The sequence below is a fragment of the Trachurus trachurus genome, assembly GCF_905171665.1.
Source record: "Trachurus trachurus genome assembly, chromosome: 13".
Taxonomy (NCBI): domain Eukaryota; kingdom Metazoa; phylum Chordata; class Actinopteri; order Carangiformes; family Carangidae; genus Trachurus; species Trachurus trachurus.
The window spans coordinates 28,990,644-29,007,576 of NC_139892.1; the positions used below are offsets into that span (position 1 = coordinate 28,990,644).

General features: G+C 39.8%; 2 protein-coding genes across 2 annotated transcripts; both read left to right on the forward strand.

Moving 5' to 3' along the window:
- Window positions 1-663: 663 nt before the first annotated feature.
- On the forward strand, window positions 664-1,617 carry or95a1 (odorant receptor, family 95, subfamily A, member 1; the record flags this gene model as incomplete). The annotated part of the gene is made up of 1 exon (XM_083985702.1): window positions 664-1,617. One exon carries the CDS (start codon window positions 664-666, stop codon window positions 1,615-1,617), a length of 954 nt encoding a protein of 317 aa, XP_083841828.1.
- Window positions 1,618-4,534: 2,917 nt separating this feature from the next.
- p4ha3 (prolyl 4-hydroxylase, alpha polypeptide III) lies at window positions 4,535-16,489 on the forward strand. Its single transcript, XM_083985084.1, has 13 exons — window positions 4,535-4,823; window positions 5,685-5,839; window positions 5,956-6,179; window positions 9,133-9,282; window positions 9,361-9,412; window positions 9,556-9,713; window positions 10,176-10,352; window positions 12,593-12,657; window positions 12,836-12,995; window positions 13,103-13,165; window positions 13,642-13,710; window positions 14,637-14,733; window positions 15,556-16,489. Exons 1-13 carry the CDS (start codon window positions 4,639-4,641, stop codon window positions 15,624-15,626), a joined length of 1,626 nt encoding a protein of 541 aa, XP_083841210.1. The 5' UTR covers window positions 4,535-4,638; the 3' UTR covers window positions 15,627-16,489.
- Window positions 16,490-16,933: the final 444 nt, after the last annotated feature.

A 16,933-nucleotide genomic window follows, 5' to 3' on the forward strand; every position in this document is an offset into this window, starting at 1 on the left:
CAAATGTAGTGGAGGTGATAGACTGGAGGTAAAGGTTTTACTTTTTTTTTTTTTTAAGCATAGTCGGACATGCATGTCTGGTAGAAGGTCATGTATCACATAAATAGTTGAAGAACAGAGGATGTTGTTATGATGCTATGTGAAGCCCTTTGAGACAAACTGTTTGTAAAAACGGGCTATACAAATAAAATTGCCTTGCCTTGCCTTGCCTTGCCTTGCCTCCATAAAAACTCTTTAGTCCAACTCCACACTAAAATCTGTTGATGATGACAAACATAATGCTTTATGACGACAGCATGAAACTAATGTATCTCTGGAGGAATCGACCCTCAGTAGAACATATTTGAGTGAGTCATCACACGTAAATCACACAGTAAGAACTGAAATCTGAAATCTTCTGGCTGAAGAGTATATTCTTGGGTGAGTGATTTTATTCTGAATGTCTAAATGGAACTGTTTTAAAGGCAAAGCCATATGTTTTCTTATGTTGGTGTTTTCTCATAATTATTAAGTATTTAGTTGTTCTTTTATCTAAGTGTGTGGAGATTTAAACTGAAATCATGTTATGCACATTTTCCATGTATTCATTTCATATCTCAGTATGCATATGGACCTTTTATTCATGCTTTCATTAACAGGTGTGATCCAGTGCGCAGCTGCAAAATGCAGAACCTGACTGAACTTTCAGCCAATGCAACATCCAGCATGTCTGTAATCATCAAGGTGTGTGTGGTAATCCCCTTCTTCTGCATCTGCATGTGCTGCATTGCTGTCATGCTGCACGTCTTTGCGTCTCACAGGCAGTTCTTGGACACGTCCCGTTATATCTTGTTTGCCTACATGTTGATCAATGACACCCTCCAGGTCATATCTTCTGTGCTGCTCTTCCTCTTTGTCATGAGTCAGGTGAAATTTGCTATTGTGTACTGTGTTCCTCTACTGTTCATATCCACTGCCACTTTCCAGAACACACCCTTGATCCTGGCCACCATGTCGTTGGAGCGCTATGTTTCAATCTTCTATCCCCTCCGGTGCCCAACCACCTGGCGCTCAGACCGTATCTGGATCATTATTCTGTCTGCCTGGTTCATTAGCTGTATCTTCCCTATCATTGATTTCTGCATTGGGGAACCTGATCCTTCTGTGGATGTTTTCTCTACCCCTGTGCTTTGCAAAACTGTGGTTATCAACTCATCTCCACTCCAGAAATTGTTCAAAGCTGCAATAAGTGTGCTATTTTTTGCAGTTGTTGCTGTCATCATCCTCGTAACATATGTGAAAATCCTGCTAGAAACCAGGAAGATGAGACAGGACCGAGAGTCTGTGAGCAAAGCCATGTACACTGTGCTGCTCCACGGCTTTCAGTTGTTGCTGTGCATGCTTGCCTTCACTCACCCCATCACAGAAACTCTCATAGTGCTGCATGCTAACTGGGCACCAGAAGACATTGCCTTTTTTAATTACTTCTCCTTCATCTTAATCCCACGCTTTCTCAGCCCGCTCATTTATGGCTTCAGAGATCAGAGCCTCAGGGGCCACATTGGGAAAACATTCCTCTGCTGCTCAACAAAAGTCAAACGCAAAGTCAGACACCCATTCAACACACAAATGTTATAGGATGTACTTGTGATGTTTAACCAGCCACAGGTCTTAAGAATAGTTCATTTTTCAAGATTGTCTTCAAACAGTGTGTGTGTGTGTGTGTGTGTGTGTGTGTGTGTGTGTGTGTGTGTGTGTGTGTGTGTGTGTGTGTGTGTGTGTGTGTGTGTGTGTGTGTGTGTGTGTGTGCATGTTCTGATTATTTCCCTGTTCACACTGGCCATTAGGAAAGTCTTCCTAATGCACCCTAACCCCGGTAAGGCAGACAATATCACATCCATTGTTCTTTATCTGAAGCTTCTGTAATACAGTATCAATATCTTTAACAGACAAATGGTGAACCTTTAAAAAGCATGAAGTGAAGTTTCTTCCTCAAAGGTAAATATTTTTGTCATAAAAATGTATCTGTATCAGACTGTAGGCCAAACTAAATTGCAGCTAAAGCTTTCTGTGTGGTGTCATTGAAGAAATCAGAGCTGCAGCAAACACTGTTCCATCTGATCAGTCATACTATAGGCAGCTCATTGTCACATAATGGGACAAAAAAACAAACTTAATAGACTTTAATAGAAATTGGTGTTACAAAATGATGTGGACTAAATAATCGGAAATGTGATATAATAATAGACCATGTCATTGTCAATTGACCAAGTATCGTCATGCAACTGTGTTCTATGTCTTAAAATGTCTAAATTTAATCCAAAGCAAACCTGGTAAAATATTTCAGTAATGACAATAAAAATGACAATAATGTTATACTGTTCTAATATATACATTTACAGACTACTACAAAATGTGTGATTCTTAGAGAATTGATTAAACCTCTTGTGACCTCTGCTGCCCTGTGAAATCAACCACAGCACTGCTTTTTGGGACCAGACCAACACTTTTATAGATCCACCCCTGTTAAACATAAACCAGGCAGTGCTGGTACATCTGGCTGAGTGGCATGAATAAAGGTCACTCAGTGGTGAATGAATTTAAGCCAACACACTGGGAAGCTACTCTAGAATGCAGCTTCTCATTTTCCCAGTAAACATGTAGTGCTGATCATGCAGATATGTGTGATTAACTGCACGCTAAATGCAGCACACTAATATTTACATGCACAAATCAGCATGCTGAATGTATATGCAAATGTAGTCCAAGTACCATGTTCTATGCTGGTCAAAATGTGTCAAAACTGTGTCACAGCTTCTTTTCTTTTCTTTTCTTTTCTTTTCTTTTCTTTTCTTTTTCCTGCAACCTGTGCAGCTTCTTTATCACTATTTCAGTAAATGTATGGGCATTATTAGGTAGAATGTATTGCAGTAGAAATAGTGTCTTATATATGATAATGAACTGATTGTGGTAATGCTGACGGGTCAGATTTCAGCAAATCACTTCACACAAAAGAATATCATTCATAAGACCGAACGGTAGTTGTTTAAAAATGAGAATGAGATAATTCCTCTAAATGTATTGTTACACTAAAGGTGTGTACCGTAACTACCCTCTCTCCAGTCTCTCCATATTTGTCCAGCACTAAAAAAATCAGTATTCTCAAAATAAATGGTTTTACTTTGAAATAACTTTATTTTGAAAAGCAGTTCAATAAAAACATAACAGAGGTGTGATTGATTGGTGTATTGATGCATCAAGTGGATCCCTCATTCGTTATCCTAACAACATCTTGTTGTCTGCTAGGATTAAAAACAACCTCAAGGCTCAATGTCACAATACAATTAATACAGGTAATTTTTAACCGAAAAGTAAGGTTATTGTCTTGTGGAATATTTCACTTTAGGAGTTTATTATAACCCATTCCTGTCATGCCAATTTTTTTTTTTTTTTTTTTTTTTTTTTTTTAGATCTACACACCATTCACTGCTAGAAACATCAGTTTCTTCACTGATTCAATAGTTCCCACTGGGTTCCCACATAAAGTTTTAGCCCAAAGGAGAGCAATAAGCTGAGTTTTTAAGTGACCCTTTCCTTTAAAGTGTCCTGATTAGGGGCCCATTGGCAAGATACGTGAACTTTGAGGGATTTTGATGACATTTGTGAGAAAGAAAAGGTTTTCCAATTAATATGTGTCGCCTATCAATAGCAGTTTCTTTACACATCTGGAGGTATAAACCATAATGAGAAATAGTGCAATGAGGTTAGTCAGTAGAAATATGTCTATCCCTTTCTATAATGAAAGCATCCTTGTTGTCGTAGGATATTATGATGGAAATATTTTTATGTATTTTTCTTTCTCCAGTTAATTGCAAAACTGTACAAACAGGGATTTTTTTTTTTTAATTTTCATAACACATTTTACAGATAATTTATAGATGTCTTTGCAGGAGAGCTCATTACTACTGTCTGGTTTTATGAATATTCTCATATATCCAGGTCATTGTTCTCTCTCTCTCTCAAATTGAATCCCCTTGGATAAGAGGCGAATCGTCTTCCTAGACAAATACAAGTAGCCTACAGTTGCTTACTAGAGAGTACAATCTGGTTGTTATACGGAGCTTTAGCCCGCAGGTGTCGCTCTGACCCCAAACTTATCATAATCATCATTGAATGACTTCGATTAGTCACTCACTTTAAAGCATTAAAATGACATTTAAAACTAAATAATCGGGATGACATGTTAATTACAATTACAATTTTTTTTGCAGGACTATTTATTTTATTTTTTTAAATTTTTTTTTATCAAAACTGTCACCACCTGTTGAACCAAAGTCTATAAAGTGGTAGGATCCTTCTTCATATGAGTTTCTATGGAGTAAATAAACCTGGTGATGTGCACACAGATGAGAAACTAATTGATGTCGTTGAATTCAGGCCGTGTCGGTGAAAGCTGATCCCAGATCCGAGGGAGAGAGAGAGAGAGAGAGAGAGAGAGAGAGAGAGAGAGAGAGAGAGAGAGAGAGAGAGAGAGAGAGAGAGAGAGAGAGAGAGAGAGAGATCCTCTTTGCTGCTGTCCAGTAAAAGTGAGAGGGCCTCATTCACCGCAGCTGCTGTCGAAGAACTGGAGCGAGGCAAAGTTTACTTTCTGCACTGGAGATGAATTGTCTGAGACTTTACTTCAGCTGGGGTCTTCTGACTGTAGCTGTGATCCACGTGTCTTCAGGAGAGATGTACACATCGCTGCAGAACGTAAAGCAAGCTATCCGCGTTGAACGGAAACTGATCGATTACTTGAAGACTTATATTGATCACGAGATGGAGAGGTTGGCGGACATCAAACGGTGAGTGTCATGCATGATGACGCATGGTGATCACACTTTTGGATGAAAGCTTTTCCATTCCCATGCATGAATGACATTTTTCATTGATATCCCTACAGATTTGTGAGATCAGTACAACTCAATTATACCTGATGAAAATTAAAGGAAAATTTCCCTCAAATTGCTCTGTGGCGCTGATATCATCATGACTGTTCCAGGAGCTGCTCTAGACAGTGAATAATAATGGAACAAAGTTTTGCCCTTGATGATAAGAGCACACGTGGAGCCTACTTGGATATGGTCACGTTTTCAGAGGCACAACTGGGAATCCTGCTCTTAAACTAAATGTTTATAGGAGGTCTGATTTCAAGCGTAAGAATCAATAAATTGTGACGGGAGAAATTTTTTAGGATATCTTTCTCTTGCCCAGAGACTTTCATTATGTTGAACTTGTAAAGAAAATGAAAGATGGAACAAAACTTTTTAGGAGCTCCCATCAATTTATGCTCATGTATCAACTTGTGGAAGTAAGCCACAAGTTTTATGAAGGAGCCATTTTTACCATAAAACTTAGCACAGGAGCTCAGTTGTGGTGACTTTTATGTGGTGTGGGGTTGGACAAAGAATCATGTCAGGCATCAGCCAAGATTCAAGATTAATTGATTCAACAAATTCAGCTTCTCTATTACCCTGTGTGGTCAAAGCTACGACACCACTACACCTGCCTAAAGGTGTTCTTCTTGTTCTGCCTGGAGGACATTTTCTTAACTAAAGTGTTAATATCTTCAGGAGCATCTAAAGATTCCCAGAACTCACTAACTACATGTGAAACTGAGTGTTCTTCTTTCCTTTTGTAACAACAATATCTGTCCTTTCACACAGCTTTTATGCCAAAGTGTCTGATATCCATGCTGAACTTTACGAAGGCCCTGGGTCAGCGATGGCAAACCCTCTGGTGGCATTTACTTTGATCAAGCGGCTTCAGTCCGAGTGGCTGAATATCATCTACAGCAACGAAGCCTCAGAGAACACACAAGGTTGAATCGCTGGCTTCTTCACAGACACATATGGTGTTGATAACCAAAGACCCCCACAATCTCTGCTGTCACCACCCAACCCTCCCCCGTTCACCTTTTGGCCTTCTGCTGTCCAGCCCTCAGGTCCAGTTACGAGGAAGATGAGGCCAAACTGCCCAAACTGGAAGACGTCCAGGGGGCCGCTAAGGGGCTGATGAGGCTGCAGGATGTGTATGCTCTCCAAGTTACAAGCCTCGTAAGGGGTCGTTTCCAGAGAGTCACACATGGGAAGTCTATTGACATCTACATGCCCACAGTCTCTGTCCCACTGTCAGGTGATGACTGCTTCATGGTTGGAAAGGTATGAAAACCATTATTTTCCTTTATTGCTTCATAGCATAGTTAAAACTAATTTCTAATTTTGGTGGATCTACCCAGCAATTTCACATTCTGATATTGCACCTTGTTGAGGTGGAGGTAGGTTTAACTACCTTTTTGTGCAAAATTAGTAGTGATAATTAAGTAGTGATTGCAACCTATGCATTAGGCCCTTCCAAGGGAAATAGGTAGGGCATTTGACTGATTAGTGAGAAATTAAGTCACACAAATGTTGGGTCATTTTGGTTATTTTTTCAGTGAAATATTAAGGACTTTCTCCTTTTTGGTCAGTTTTTGAAGCCATCTGAGAAATTTTGAGGGGAAGTATTTTACTCATGCAACTAAAACAACATTTGAAATGCGACAAGGAGCTCTTACGGTAACAGGTTTTGTTTTAAATAATCTTTTCTTTATTGTAATCTTAATCTGCATGCTAACTATCTATTATCTAGTAAGTGCATCTACAACATTAATATAATATTGTGCAACATCACCCTCCTAAATGTCATGACGCAGATGTATGGAATGTTTCCTTTCCGCTGTTGTCTATTCGTCACCCAGTGTGCTGGAAAGTCTGTCATTCTTATATGGTCATTTTTCTAGCTAATGATAAGCTACAAGTGCCCATTTCAACAAATGAAATGGATAGATGCTGGAAGAGGCTGCTGTGAAAATGTCCCTCTCTGATTAACATCCCAACCCAAAGTTCTGTCAGTCATTGTGTGGTAGGAATCCAGACCGTTGGCCTGGAAAAAGTGGGATTGTTCCCATTGCGTGCCTGGGAATTCATTTCATGTGCAGATGAATATGCTACAAGTACGAAAGAAAGAAAAAAAAAGGTTTCCCCACAGTAGATTCCACTGTTTATGTACAGTGGTGATGTGTGAGGGCAGGGCATTGTGGGGGAGAGGCATCTTCTTGTATGGAAAAAACATTATCTCACACAGCAGATGTTACAGTAAGAGGCGTTCAGAGTGAGGAGCAGAGCTTGCTCTTACTTGTACTGAAACTGAGAATATATATGAGGCAATCTGTAAACTGAGATACTTAGTTTGGGGGTGTTCTTAAGAGTTGCCTGCAAATGTTTTTATATGGCTGTTAAACTGCCCTTTAGGACCAGGGTGTGTTAACAGACGCTTGTAGCTTGTCAGTTTCATTGGAAGCTATTTTAAACCTGTCTAAAGCTTTCCTTAGGCAAATAGAAGATCTGATGAATATTAACTATTTTTAAGTATATTTTGGGGGCTTTTTATGCCTTTAATGGATAGTACAGGTGAGAGAGACAGGAAATGAGGAGGCAGAGAGAGGGGGAACAACATGCAGCAAAGCCTCTACATGTGGGGCGCCCGCTCAACCCATTCGGCCCAATGTCAACTATTGTTAAAAGAGTGCACTGGTTCTTTAGCTCATTACAGGCAGACTAACAACTCCAAAATTAAGGGGTGTAGTGCCATGAAGTGGTAGGTTAGAGCTGGCCCATCAGTGTGTTTAATTAGCTGAGTGGTGAGTTAGTGTTTGTTTGGGGGGTTAAATGCTACAATGGTGTTTTTGTTTGTGTGCTGTCTGGAGGGGTTGTGGATATAATCTGTGACGGGAGGAGCCACATGCCACCTAGTTCTGTGCAGTCAGGCTTTCAGTCCACACCCTGCAAGTCAAGTCAGCTCAGAAAGGGAAGCTAAGAGTGAGTGAAAAAAGATCGGAAGTTGATGCAGCAGAACAACTGATGTTGACAATTTTACTGTATGCATTTGTCTTTCTTGTCAAAATCAAGTGTCCACAATGCAACTTGACCACCCTCAACTGGGTCATTGAGTTGGGTGTGTTATGTTAAAAGCAGCTTATACTGTATAGCCTCAGGCAGCGAGCTTCAGGCAGAGATAAGGATTTGGTGTACGAAGGAGTATGGTGAGCTCACTTCTATGTAACTCCACACCCCTAGATTTTTATCATTTTCAAACTTGCAGTCTTCAGTGACAGCTGATGCTGACTCAAGTCATGGCACATCAGGCATTTAATCAATTTGACACAGTTCCCTATGGAGCCACAAAAGTATTGTCAATTTTGTTTTACTTTTTTAACATAATCATATGCAGTGACACTCTGTAAAATATGTAAACGGACTTTTCTTTTCACAATATCAAACATTTGCTGGATCAAGCTTCTGAAATTGCTTGTTTTCTTTGACTTTTATAGCACAACATATCCCTTGGTTAAACAAGAAATGTAAATGCTCGAAAAAAATTACATTGAGGAGTCACCATTCCTTGACATTTAAAAAAAAAAAAATTAGTTATTATTATTATTAGTTATTGAGAAAACAGTATTTCATTAATTGATAATGAAACTCAGTGTCAGTTATAGCCATACTCTACTGTAACATCAAGACGTAGAAGATTTATTGCAGCAAATGATTGTTTGGAATTTTAAACAAAGCTGTTCTCATTAAAGATTTTATCAAATCAATTCCACAAAGATAAAGAGACATGGGAACAGCAGAACAATTTAGCACAGTTATAAGATAAGCTAACAACACCTAAACACATTCAAAAGGCATCCCATATAACTCTAAAAAGGTCCACAATCCTACATTCCTGCTACCTGCCAAAAACTGAAAAATGCAATTTTTTCAATTCCATTCAATTGAAGTTGTAGCCTTAAATGGCATGACCCAAGTCAGCATGCCAGGGTAACAAAATGATTCCAGCTGCATGCTGTGATAGAACTGGCATAAGAAACTGGTTTGATTCTGGCTACTCATACCAGATCAAAACTTGACTTAACTGCTGTTAAATGGATACGATCCTTACTAAAGTCTCAGATCTACAATCTTAAAACCTCACCTCGCCATGTGCTGGACCTACTGTGTGGAGATACTGTGCATTCTCCTAAAATTGCCAAATAGTAATTTAAAGTAACCATAGTGTCATTTTGCACAGGTGGCCTACGACCAGGAAGATTACTACCACTCAGTGCAGTGGTTGGAAGAGTCAGTGCGTCTCTTCAGGGGAACAGGAGGCGAGTGGAGCCCAGAGAATGAAGGGAGTTTAGAGGATGCCCTGGATCACCTGGCCTTCTCTCATTTTAAAGTAGGGAGAAGGACATAAAAATGTTTGTAAGATGATTGGTGGTTTGGAAATGCGCTGATTTTCCCCTTGTTGTTTCAGACAGGAAACGTCTCCTACGCTCTTAGTCTATCTCAGGAGTTATTGCATTACGGTACGTCTTTTTATTGAAATTGTCCTTTACTGTTAATCCTTACTCTCTACTGCAACAGTCCCTGTAAATTCCTCTTTACAGCCTCTCCCTCTGTGAACAGTGTGACATGTCTATCTGACTGCACTACATTTATTTCATTTCAGATCCAATGAATGGGAGAGTTTTGCAGAATGTTGAGAAATATGAGAAACTGCTGGTCGCTGCTAGTCCACCCAGGGTCAGTGGGTTTAGGAGACCCACAACCAAACATGTGAGAACCAGGGAAACTTATGAGAGACTCTGCCAGACCCAAGGATCCCAGGTATTCACCACAATCCATCATTGTGGACACATACCATGTGTTAAAATAATGCATGGAAGGGAAAAGGGAGAAGCTACAGTAATGCAACCAGGAACCAGCAAAGAAAAAATCATGAAGCAACAAAGTCCATAGGATTCAACCTTTGGTTACTATGACTTTAGGAATTCATCGAGGACAGTCCAACCAGCACAGAGACACATAGTCTGGTAGCAAGACACCGTGACAAAAAAAGATGTTTTAATTGTTATTCACTCTTCTTTAAAGAGTTAATTAAAGATTTACAAAATTCACCATTTTCATTTAAAGAGTTCATCAAGATCCAAGTTTCTGATGTAAGTTTCTCTGGCCATAAAAAAACTTAAGTGGGGATGGAACAATGCTTAGGGTAATTTGTGGCTGTCAAAGAAAAAGTTCCTGTTTTGATCTTGTTAATGGACTTCAGATGCCTATTTCTCCTAACAGCCAGTGCATTTTGAAAACCCCAGACTATTCTGTGACTACTTCACCAACAATAATCCCGGGCTGCTGCTGCTGCCAGTAAGACGTGAAGTGCTGAGCCTGCGGCCGTATGTAGTGCTCTACCACAACTTCCTCACTGACACAGAGGCTGAAGATGTCAAGAGTCTCGCTCAACCAGGCGTAAGTGTCATAATTCATGGGTGAAAAAAAAAAAAGATACAGTATGTGTCCAATATACCAGTTAAGCCAATTAAGTCCTTAAGTCTTGGTGAAGCTGAAAAGAGTCTGTTCAGTTTGTTAAAAGAAACAGATCTATCGTCATAGAGAATCATGTCAACATTTTCCTCTCTTTCCTTAGTTTTGTTATGTAGAACAGTACAAGGATTAGTGTTATTTCTCCATGTTCATATTGTTTGTTTAGAATATATTGCGTCTTTGTTAGGGTTGGCTCCATTGGTATTACTGACCATTTTAGGATGTTTCCCAACACATGTTTATATTTTCTTCTATCCCAGATGTTTGCATTCCTGGGATTAAAATTGTAATTAAATTTGCAGCCTTTGAGCAGGGCTATGGAAGTTATCCTTTCACTTCAAGTGCATCTCTGTTGGAGATATTTACCATTGGCCATGTCCTAAAGTAGACATCAACCTCCTTGAGTCAAACTTTTATAGACCAACCCTCAGGAAGTCTCTCAGTAGTCCTACAGTAAATTAAATGCAACAGTTGTCCTATGACATTATTGTCAGGAGCCCAACATGTCTGCTGACTGAATTAAGAAGAATAGCCTACTCACCAGGCATCCCTGGTCATCCCCCACATTTGTATCACTAGCAATATGCCCAAAGTGTTTTGCAGAAGTACATTTTTAATTTACTTTCACATGAGTATTTTCATTTTAAGCAACTTTTAGTTCCACTCCAGGGATGTATAGTACATTTTCTGACAGTTACTTTGCAGGTTCCGACTTTATACACAAACATATAATGAGTTTCCTTATGCTGTATAGCTCAAAGCAGCACCACTTAGACCAAATGCAAGACAGTACAAGTTAATTCCTTTGTTGTAATAGTCTAATACTGTAAATCATATAGCAGTATAATTTTATAAAAGGCCACTTTTGCATAACGGGCAGTTTAAAAAGAAAATAATATATATATATATATATATATATTTAAAGTACATTCTGCTTGTTAAACCTTTATGAGGTCAAATGAATTTGTATCAAGAGGAATGATGTGAATCAAAAGGGATTTTTTTGTAAATATTATTTTGCATATATTTCCTGATAATGTGCTCTGCTTTGAGGCTCTCTGGCTACTGGGGTCTAAGCCAACCATGTAGTTTTTCCTGCTGGAAAGCTCCTGGAAAGACCCTATGGAGGAATAATTGGTCTGCTTCCAAACATCTAGTTCTGCGTAAAGGAATGAGGTGTACATTACTGTGAAAACTTGGCAGGGTGTCTCAAACTGTCCAAATTACTCAGCGGTGCTCCTCTAGTAAATTCAGTCCACTATCACAGAGCTTGAGCATCAATCTAATACAACTAACTAAAATGAAAATTTGATGAAAGCTACTCAGAGTTTGCTGACTCAATAACTTTGGCAAATATTTGGTGGGATAACTAAACTACTGCCCTATAGCTTCTGTGAGGTTTTGGCATTGTTCAACGACTTTTCCATCCTTTGCTCAAATGGAAAGCCCTGTACTTATTTCATCATTATGTCAGCTTGTGGGCTGATTGAAAACAGGCTCAGGGTACAGTATTAGTTTGGAGCAGTGAGGAGTATTGGTTCAGCATGAGCATGATTTAGACTTCATGCTGGATCCCAGCACCTTGAGAACCAATGCGAATGCAAGTCTGTATTGAGTTAACAGATCTGCTGTTGTGGAGATCTTTTGTGATGAACTCATGTTTGAAGTCATTAGTTCATGTAGGTTTTTGAACAGTAAAATTAACTAGAAATATTGTGTAGAACAACGTGTGTTATGTACCCACCACTATGACATAAGCAGAATTCAGTGTGAAGGAAAGGAATACTTGGTTCAAAACATCTGGACTTCCCCAGACCCCCCTTCCAGACTCAGGCTTTGAGGTCTACTTTGAGGCAAAAGGAAATTTGAAACTGGATCTGTAGGGAAGGTGGTGAAGTCTGTGCATCTCTGCATCCCTCTTGTTGGTTTTTTACAATGATAATTTATTGTCCAAAACACGATGGGGAGTTTACATGCAAGTCTGTCATCGTGGCATCTTGAGATTATTTAGTCTGATCTGCTCTTAGTTTTAATTTTGGACACGCCTTTGGAGCACATTTTCATGCTATTACTCACACTTTGTCAGGGTTTGCAGCTGGACAGTAAAGTTTGACTCCTATAACAATCACAAACATAAGATGTTGTTTTCTGTCTTTGCCAACAAGCTGAGTAGGTCTGTGGTGGCATCCGGAGAGAAACAAGCAACAGCAGAGTACCGCATCAGCAAGAGGTACAAATGATCTACAATACCCTGTAATTTATAACAATTTGTTTATGACATGTTCACTATTAACAGTTATTCAAGAGCTTGTTTAGAAGTTGAGTTTTTCAATTTCACTCATTTGCAGGGAAAATAACTTCCAAGTGTGTAAATGGTAGATAATTCAATAGATATGTCTTATTCCTAGTGCCTGGTTGAAGGACTCTGCACACTCTGTAGTTGGGAAGCTGGATCAGAGGATCTCAATGCTCACAGGTCTGAATGTGAATCACCCATATGGCGAGTACCTCCAAGTGGTGAATTATGGGATTGGTGGCCATTATGAGCCCCACTTTGACCATGCTACAGTAAGTTGATTAGTAGACCTGTTAAACATGTTGCATTGCAGTGTTGTTGAACAGTCGAATTATTTACTGCTGCTTTTGATTGTCTATTTGCATTTTCATATAACCAGTCATCTTCAAGTCCCGTGTTCAGACTGAAAACTGGAAATCGAGTGGCAACCTTCATGATATATGTGAGTTAGGTCTGGCTTTTGTAACCCTGTATGATCCCGAGAGCAGCCAGAAGTTCTTGGGCAGGTTCTTGGTTCCTGTTGGCTGATCCAAAGTCTAAATTAAAAACAAAGATGTCTGGCTTTTGCCACGAAAGCTGCAAGGCTTTGGAACAACCTACCTAGATCTGACCTCACTGCCTAAATTACACTTTTATAGATGTTCTGTCCAGCAACAAACATAAACCAAGCTCTATTTTCTGTCTCTGACTTTCATTACACAGTGTACTACTATAATTTTGCCTTTTGGATGTTGTATTTGTTCTTTTTTGTGTTATCATTAAGAAACCAATGTGACTATCTAAGTAGAACTGGATAGTGATAACAAAAAGAATAGCTTTTTGTGAGGCTTTGAAAGCAGTGCAGCAGACAGAGTGGCTTTTCAAAATACAAGCCTATAAACACAAGACACAGCTCTGAAGGAATGTTCTTTTCCACAGCTCAGCTCTGTCGAGGCAGGTGGGTCCACAGCCTTCATCTACGCCAACTTCAGCGCCCCTGTCGTGGAGGTAAACACACTGCGAATGTGTGAGAGTAACTGAAAGCAGCCTCTTTTGTCTTCATGTCATTTTCGCCTCGAGCCAGTTTATTTTCACCTCTTTCACATTCTCTGGTGCAGCTGTCAAAATGCCAAAGGTCACATCATAGCAACATCAGCCGTGAGATTTTTAACCGCCACACTGCTGTTGTATCTAGTTGAGACTCAGAGGAGGTTGGTGCTTTTTCAAGCTGATAAATGAGCTGCAGTGGAAGGTTTAGCAGGCCATCCCTGGGGTTTAACCTCTCACCTCTCATTTTACTGACATCTCCCTCCCTGGTTGTTTAAACAGAAAATAACTGAAGCTCATAAACTGATCAAATGACCAATGAAATACATAATTATGCTTGAAATTCGGCTCTGTCTATTATTTGTAGATTAACGATACATTGATAGTCCACAGAAAAACAATCTTGACACCAGTCTGTATCTTCAATAACATTTTCACTGACCGTTCTCACTTACCTACTTGTGACAGCATGTAGCCTACATTGCATATCATATGACTTCTTAATTATGTGCCTGTCCATCTTAGTTACTTTGTTTTTGCAATTTCAGGGCATTACTGAGATAATTTAAAATAAATTAATACTTCTTTGATAACAGATTATTCATGATATTCTTCTCTCCTGTTTCTCATGATATAGTAATCTGAATATCTTTGGGTTCTTGACCAAAACAGAACAGGAGATTTGATTAGATTATAACCTGGGCTTTAGGAAGCTGTAAAGATAATTTTCACTGCTGTTTGAATTTTATAGACCAAATTATTCATCGGTTAACCAGGAAAATAACTGTGAGATTAACTGATAAAGACTGATAAAGATAGTTGTGGGTTATATTTTTAAACCATGAAAGCATATCACTTTTCTAACTTAGTGGGTCTTTTTCACACAGAAAGCTGCCATCTTCTGGTGGAACCTCCACAGAAATGGTCAAGGAGATGTAGACACCCTGCATGCTGGCTGCCCTGTGCTTGTTGGGGACAAATGGGGTAAGACTCAGTGGATTGGGATATGATGTGATGATGCTGCAACAGGAGCCAAGAGGTGATGTAAATATGGAAAAATCAAGTCACAGCACTTAACAAGTTGGTCTATAAAACACATTGAGCTTTTTGCCTTAGTGTCACGTTGGTTCCCAGTGTTGCTGTTATACAGGAGCCACTGTATAACAGTGAGGCCACATCTGTGCTGCATCATGCCTTTAGAGATGATACATTGTACAGTTTAGACACTGAGGGCTCATCTTGGAAGCGAAACATCTGCTGTCGGTTGGCTCAGGCAATCAAACTCCCAACGCTGAAACATGTGCTAGGGACCCAGTAAAAATATCAGACAGACATTAATCATTACAAAGCAGCTGCAAAAGCATTTGGTGACTGTGTTGTTTTTAGCAATCCTATATAGTATCAGAAATGAATGTTTAGCGGTTGTAGAGGAAATATTCAGGACTTAAAAATACACTGTTGCAAGTAAAATCAAGCAAAGTACTCAACGTATGGAAAGGAAATGTGTTTATTGTGTATTGTTGTACAAACCGCATCATATTTATTGTAAAATGCTTTGTATGTATAAACTTTATCTGCAGAGTAACTAATAAGTATAGCTAATAAATACAGTAATAGAGTAGTTCCTGAAGAGTTCCCGTTCTCTCTGAAATAGGGTAGAGGTATAAACTAAGTATTTGGTGTAGGCTACATGAGTTAATTTACATTATTTTACTTTTCAAACTCAATTATCTAATGTTTAAAAGATGCAAGGGCAGCAAAACTTTAATGCTTTGGTGTCTGTCTGGATTTCTCTGCATGTTCCAGTGGCAAACAAATGGATCCATGAGTATGGCCAAGAGTTCCAACATCGCTGCAGCCTGAATCCTGAAGAGTGAGAGGGGTGGAGCGATAGTTGGGCCCCTTGGAGTGAAGAGCCAACCTCTACAATTGAGAGGCACACTTAAAGGCAAAGAGACGGAGGCAGCCAAAAAGTGAACACACAGGCAGGGAGTGTGAGAGCCACGAAGGGGCTGCCTGCATCTGTGATTGGAGCCCCAGGCCCCAGGGAACATGGAGCGTACGGCAGACACTGCCGCAGTGGACATGGACAGCACAAGACCGAGAGGCGGGGTGGAAGAGGAGTGGGGCAGTTGGCAATCGGCCCCCAGAGGCCAAATGCTCTCTTGCTCCTACTGGCCAGTTTCTGCAGATGGAGAGAGGCCTCTGCCTTCGCACACTGTGCTGGTTTCAGTTAACTGTGCGAGGCTGTTTACCTCTTTACCTTGCTAAAAAAAACATGCATATGTTATGCAGCACTTTTCCTACACTGCGCTTACTCAGTCAACATAGCTAAACTTTGTGCAGACTCTCAGCACTTTGTTTTAAAATGTGTGAACGCCAAATTTACCAAAATAGTCAGTAAGCTTAGATGAGTGTGCATAAACTGATGTAGGCTATGGGACATCCTGAATTTTCTGGGTTTGAAAATTTGTAACTGTATAATTGACCGTACTTCACTGAAACGTTGGCATGGCAGATGAAAAACATGTGCTCTGCAGGGCAGAAAAATATCCTAACCAAACAATAAGTCATAAAGGTCATGTCAGACCTCAGGACTGCAGTTCAATCAGTCTAGTGCTGTGACTCAACAGAACCAGTCACTGTGAGTGTGCATGTTTATTTCCAGCAGACTGAACAATGTGGTCATCGCTGCCTGTGGGAGACTCTCTGAACTTGATATGATGTAATAAACTGTCCAATGGAACAACTGAACCAGGTATCTGAGCCTCAATTTGAGTTTCAGAGGCTAGTCATTAATCATCTTCTCATACACACCCAATGATTGTGAACCCATCCAAACTTCATGTCTGAACTCACACAACCAATGATGTCAGCATACCAGCCAGTCTGTCTAAGTAGGTCATAACCCATCTTATAAGAGACTGAGATGAGACATGGTATTGAAATCCACTGTATGAGGTCGAGGAAACAGCAGGCCTGTCTATATCTGACTTTTTCCGGACTTCCTGCTGCTTTTGGGGCAAGGGTCGGTGACAGCGAAAAAGAGGAGAAGGAATAATACCTCTGCTAAAACCTTTTTTCTTCAGCTCACCACAGTGAACAACGCAAACATTAACACACTGAAAATATAAGCACAGGCCATGTATTGGATACATAGTGCACATTCCAGAGTATGTGCTTA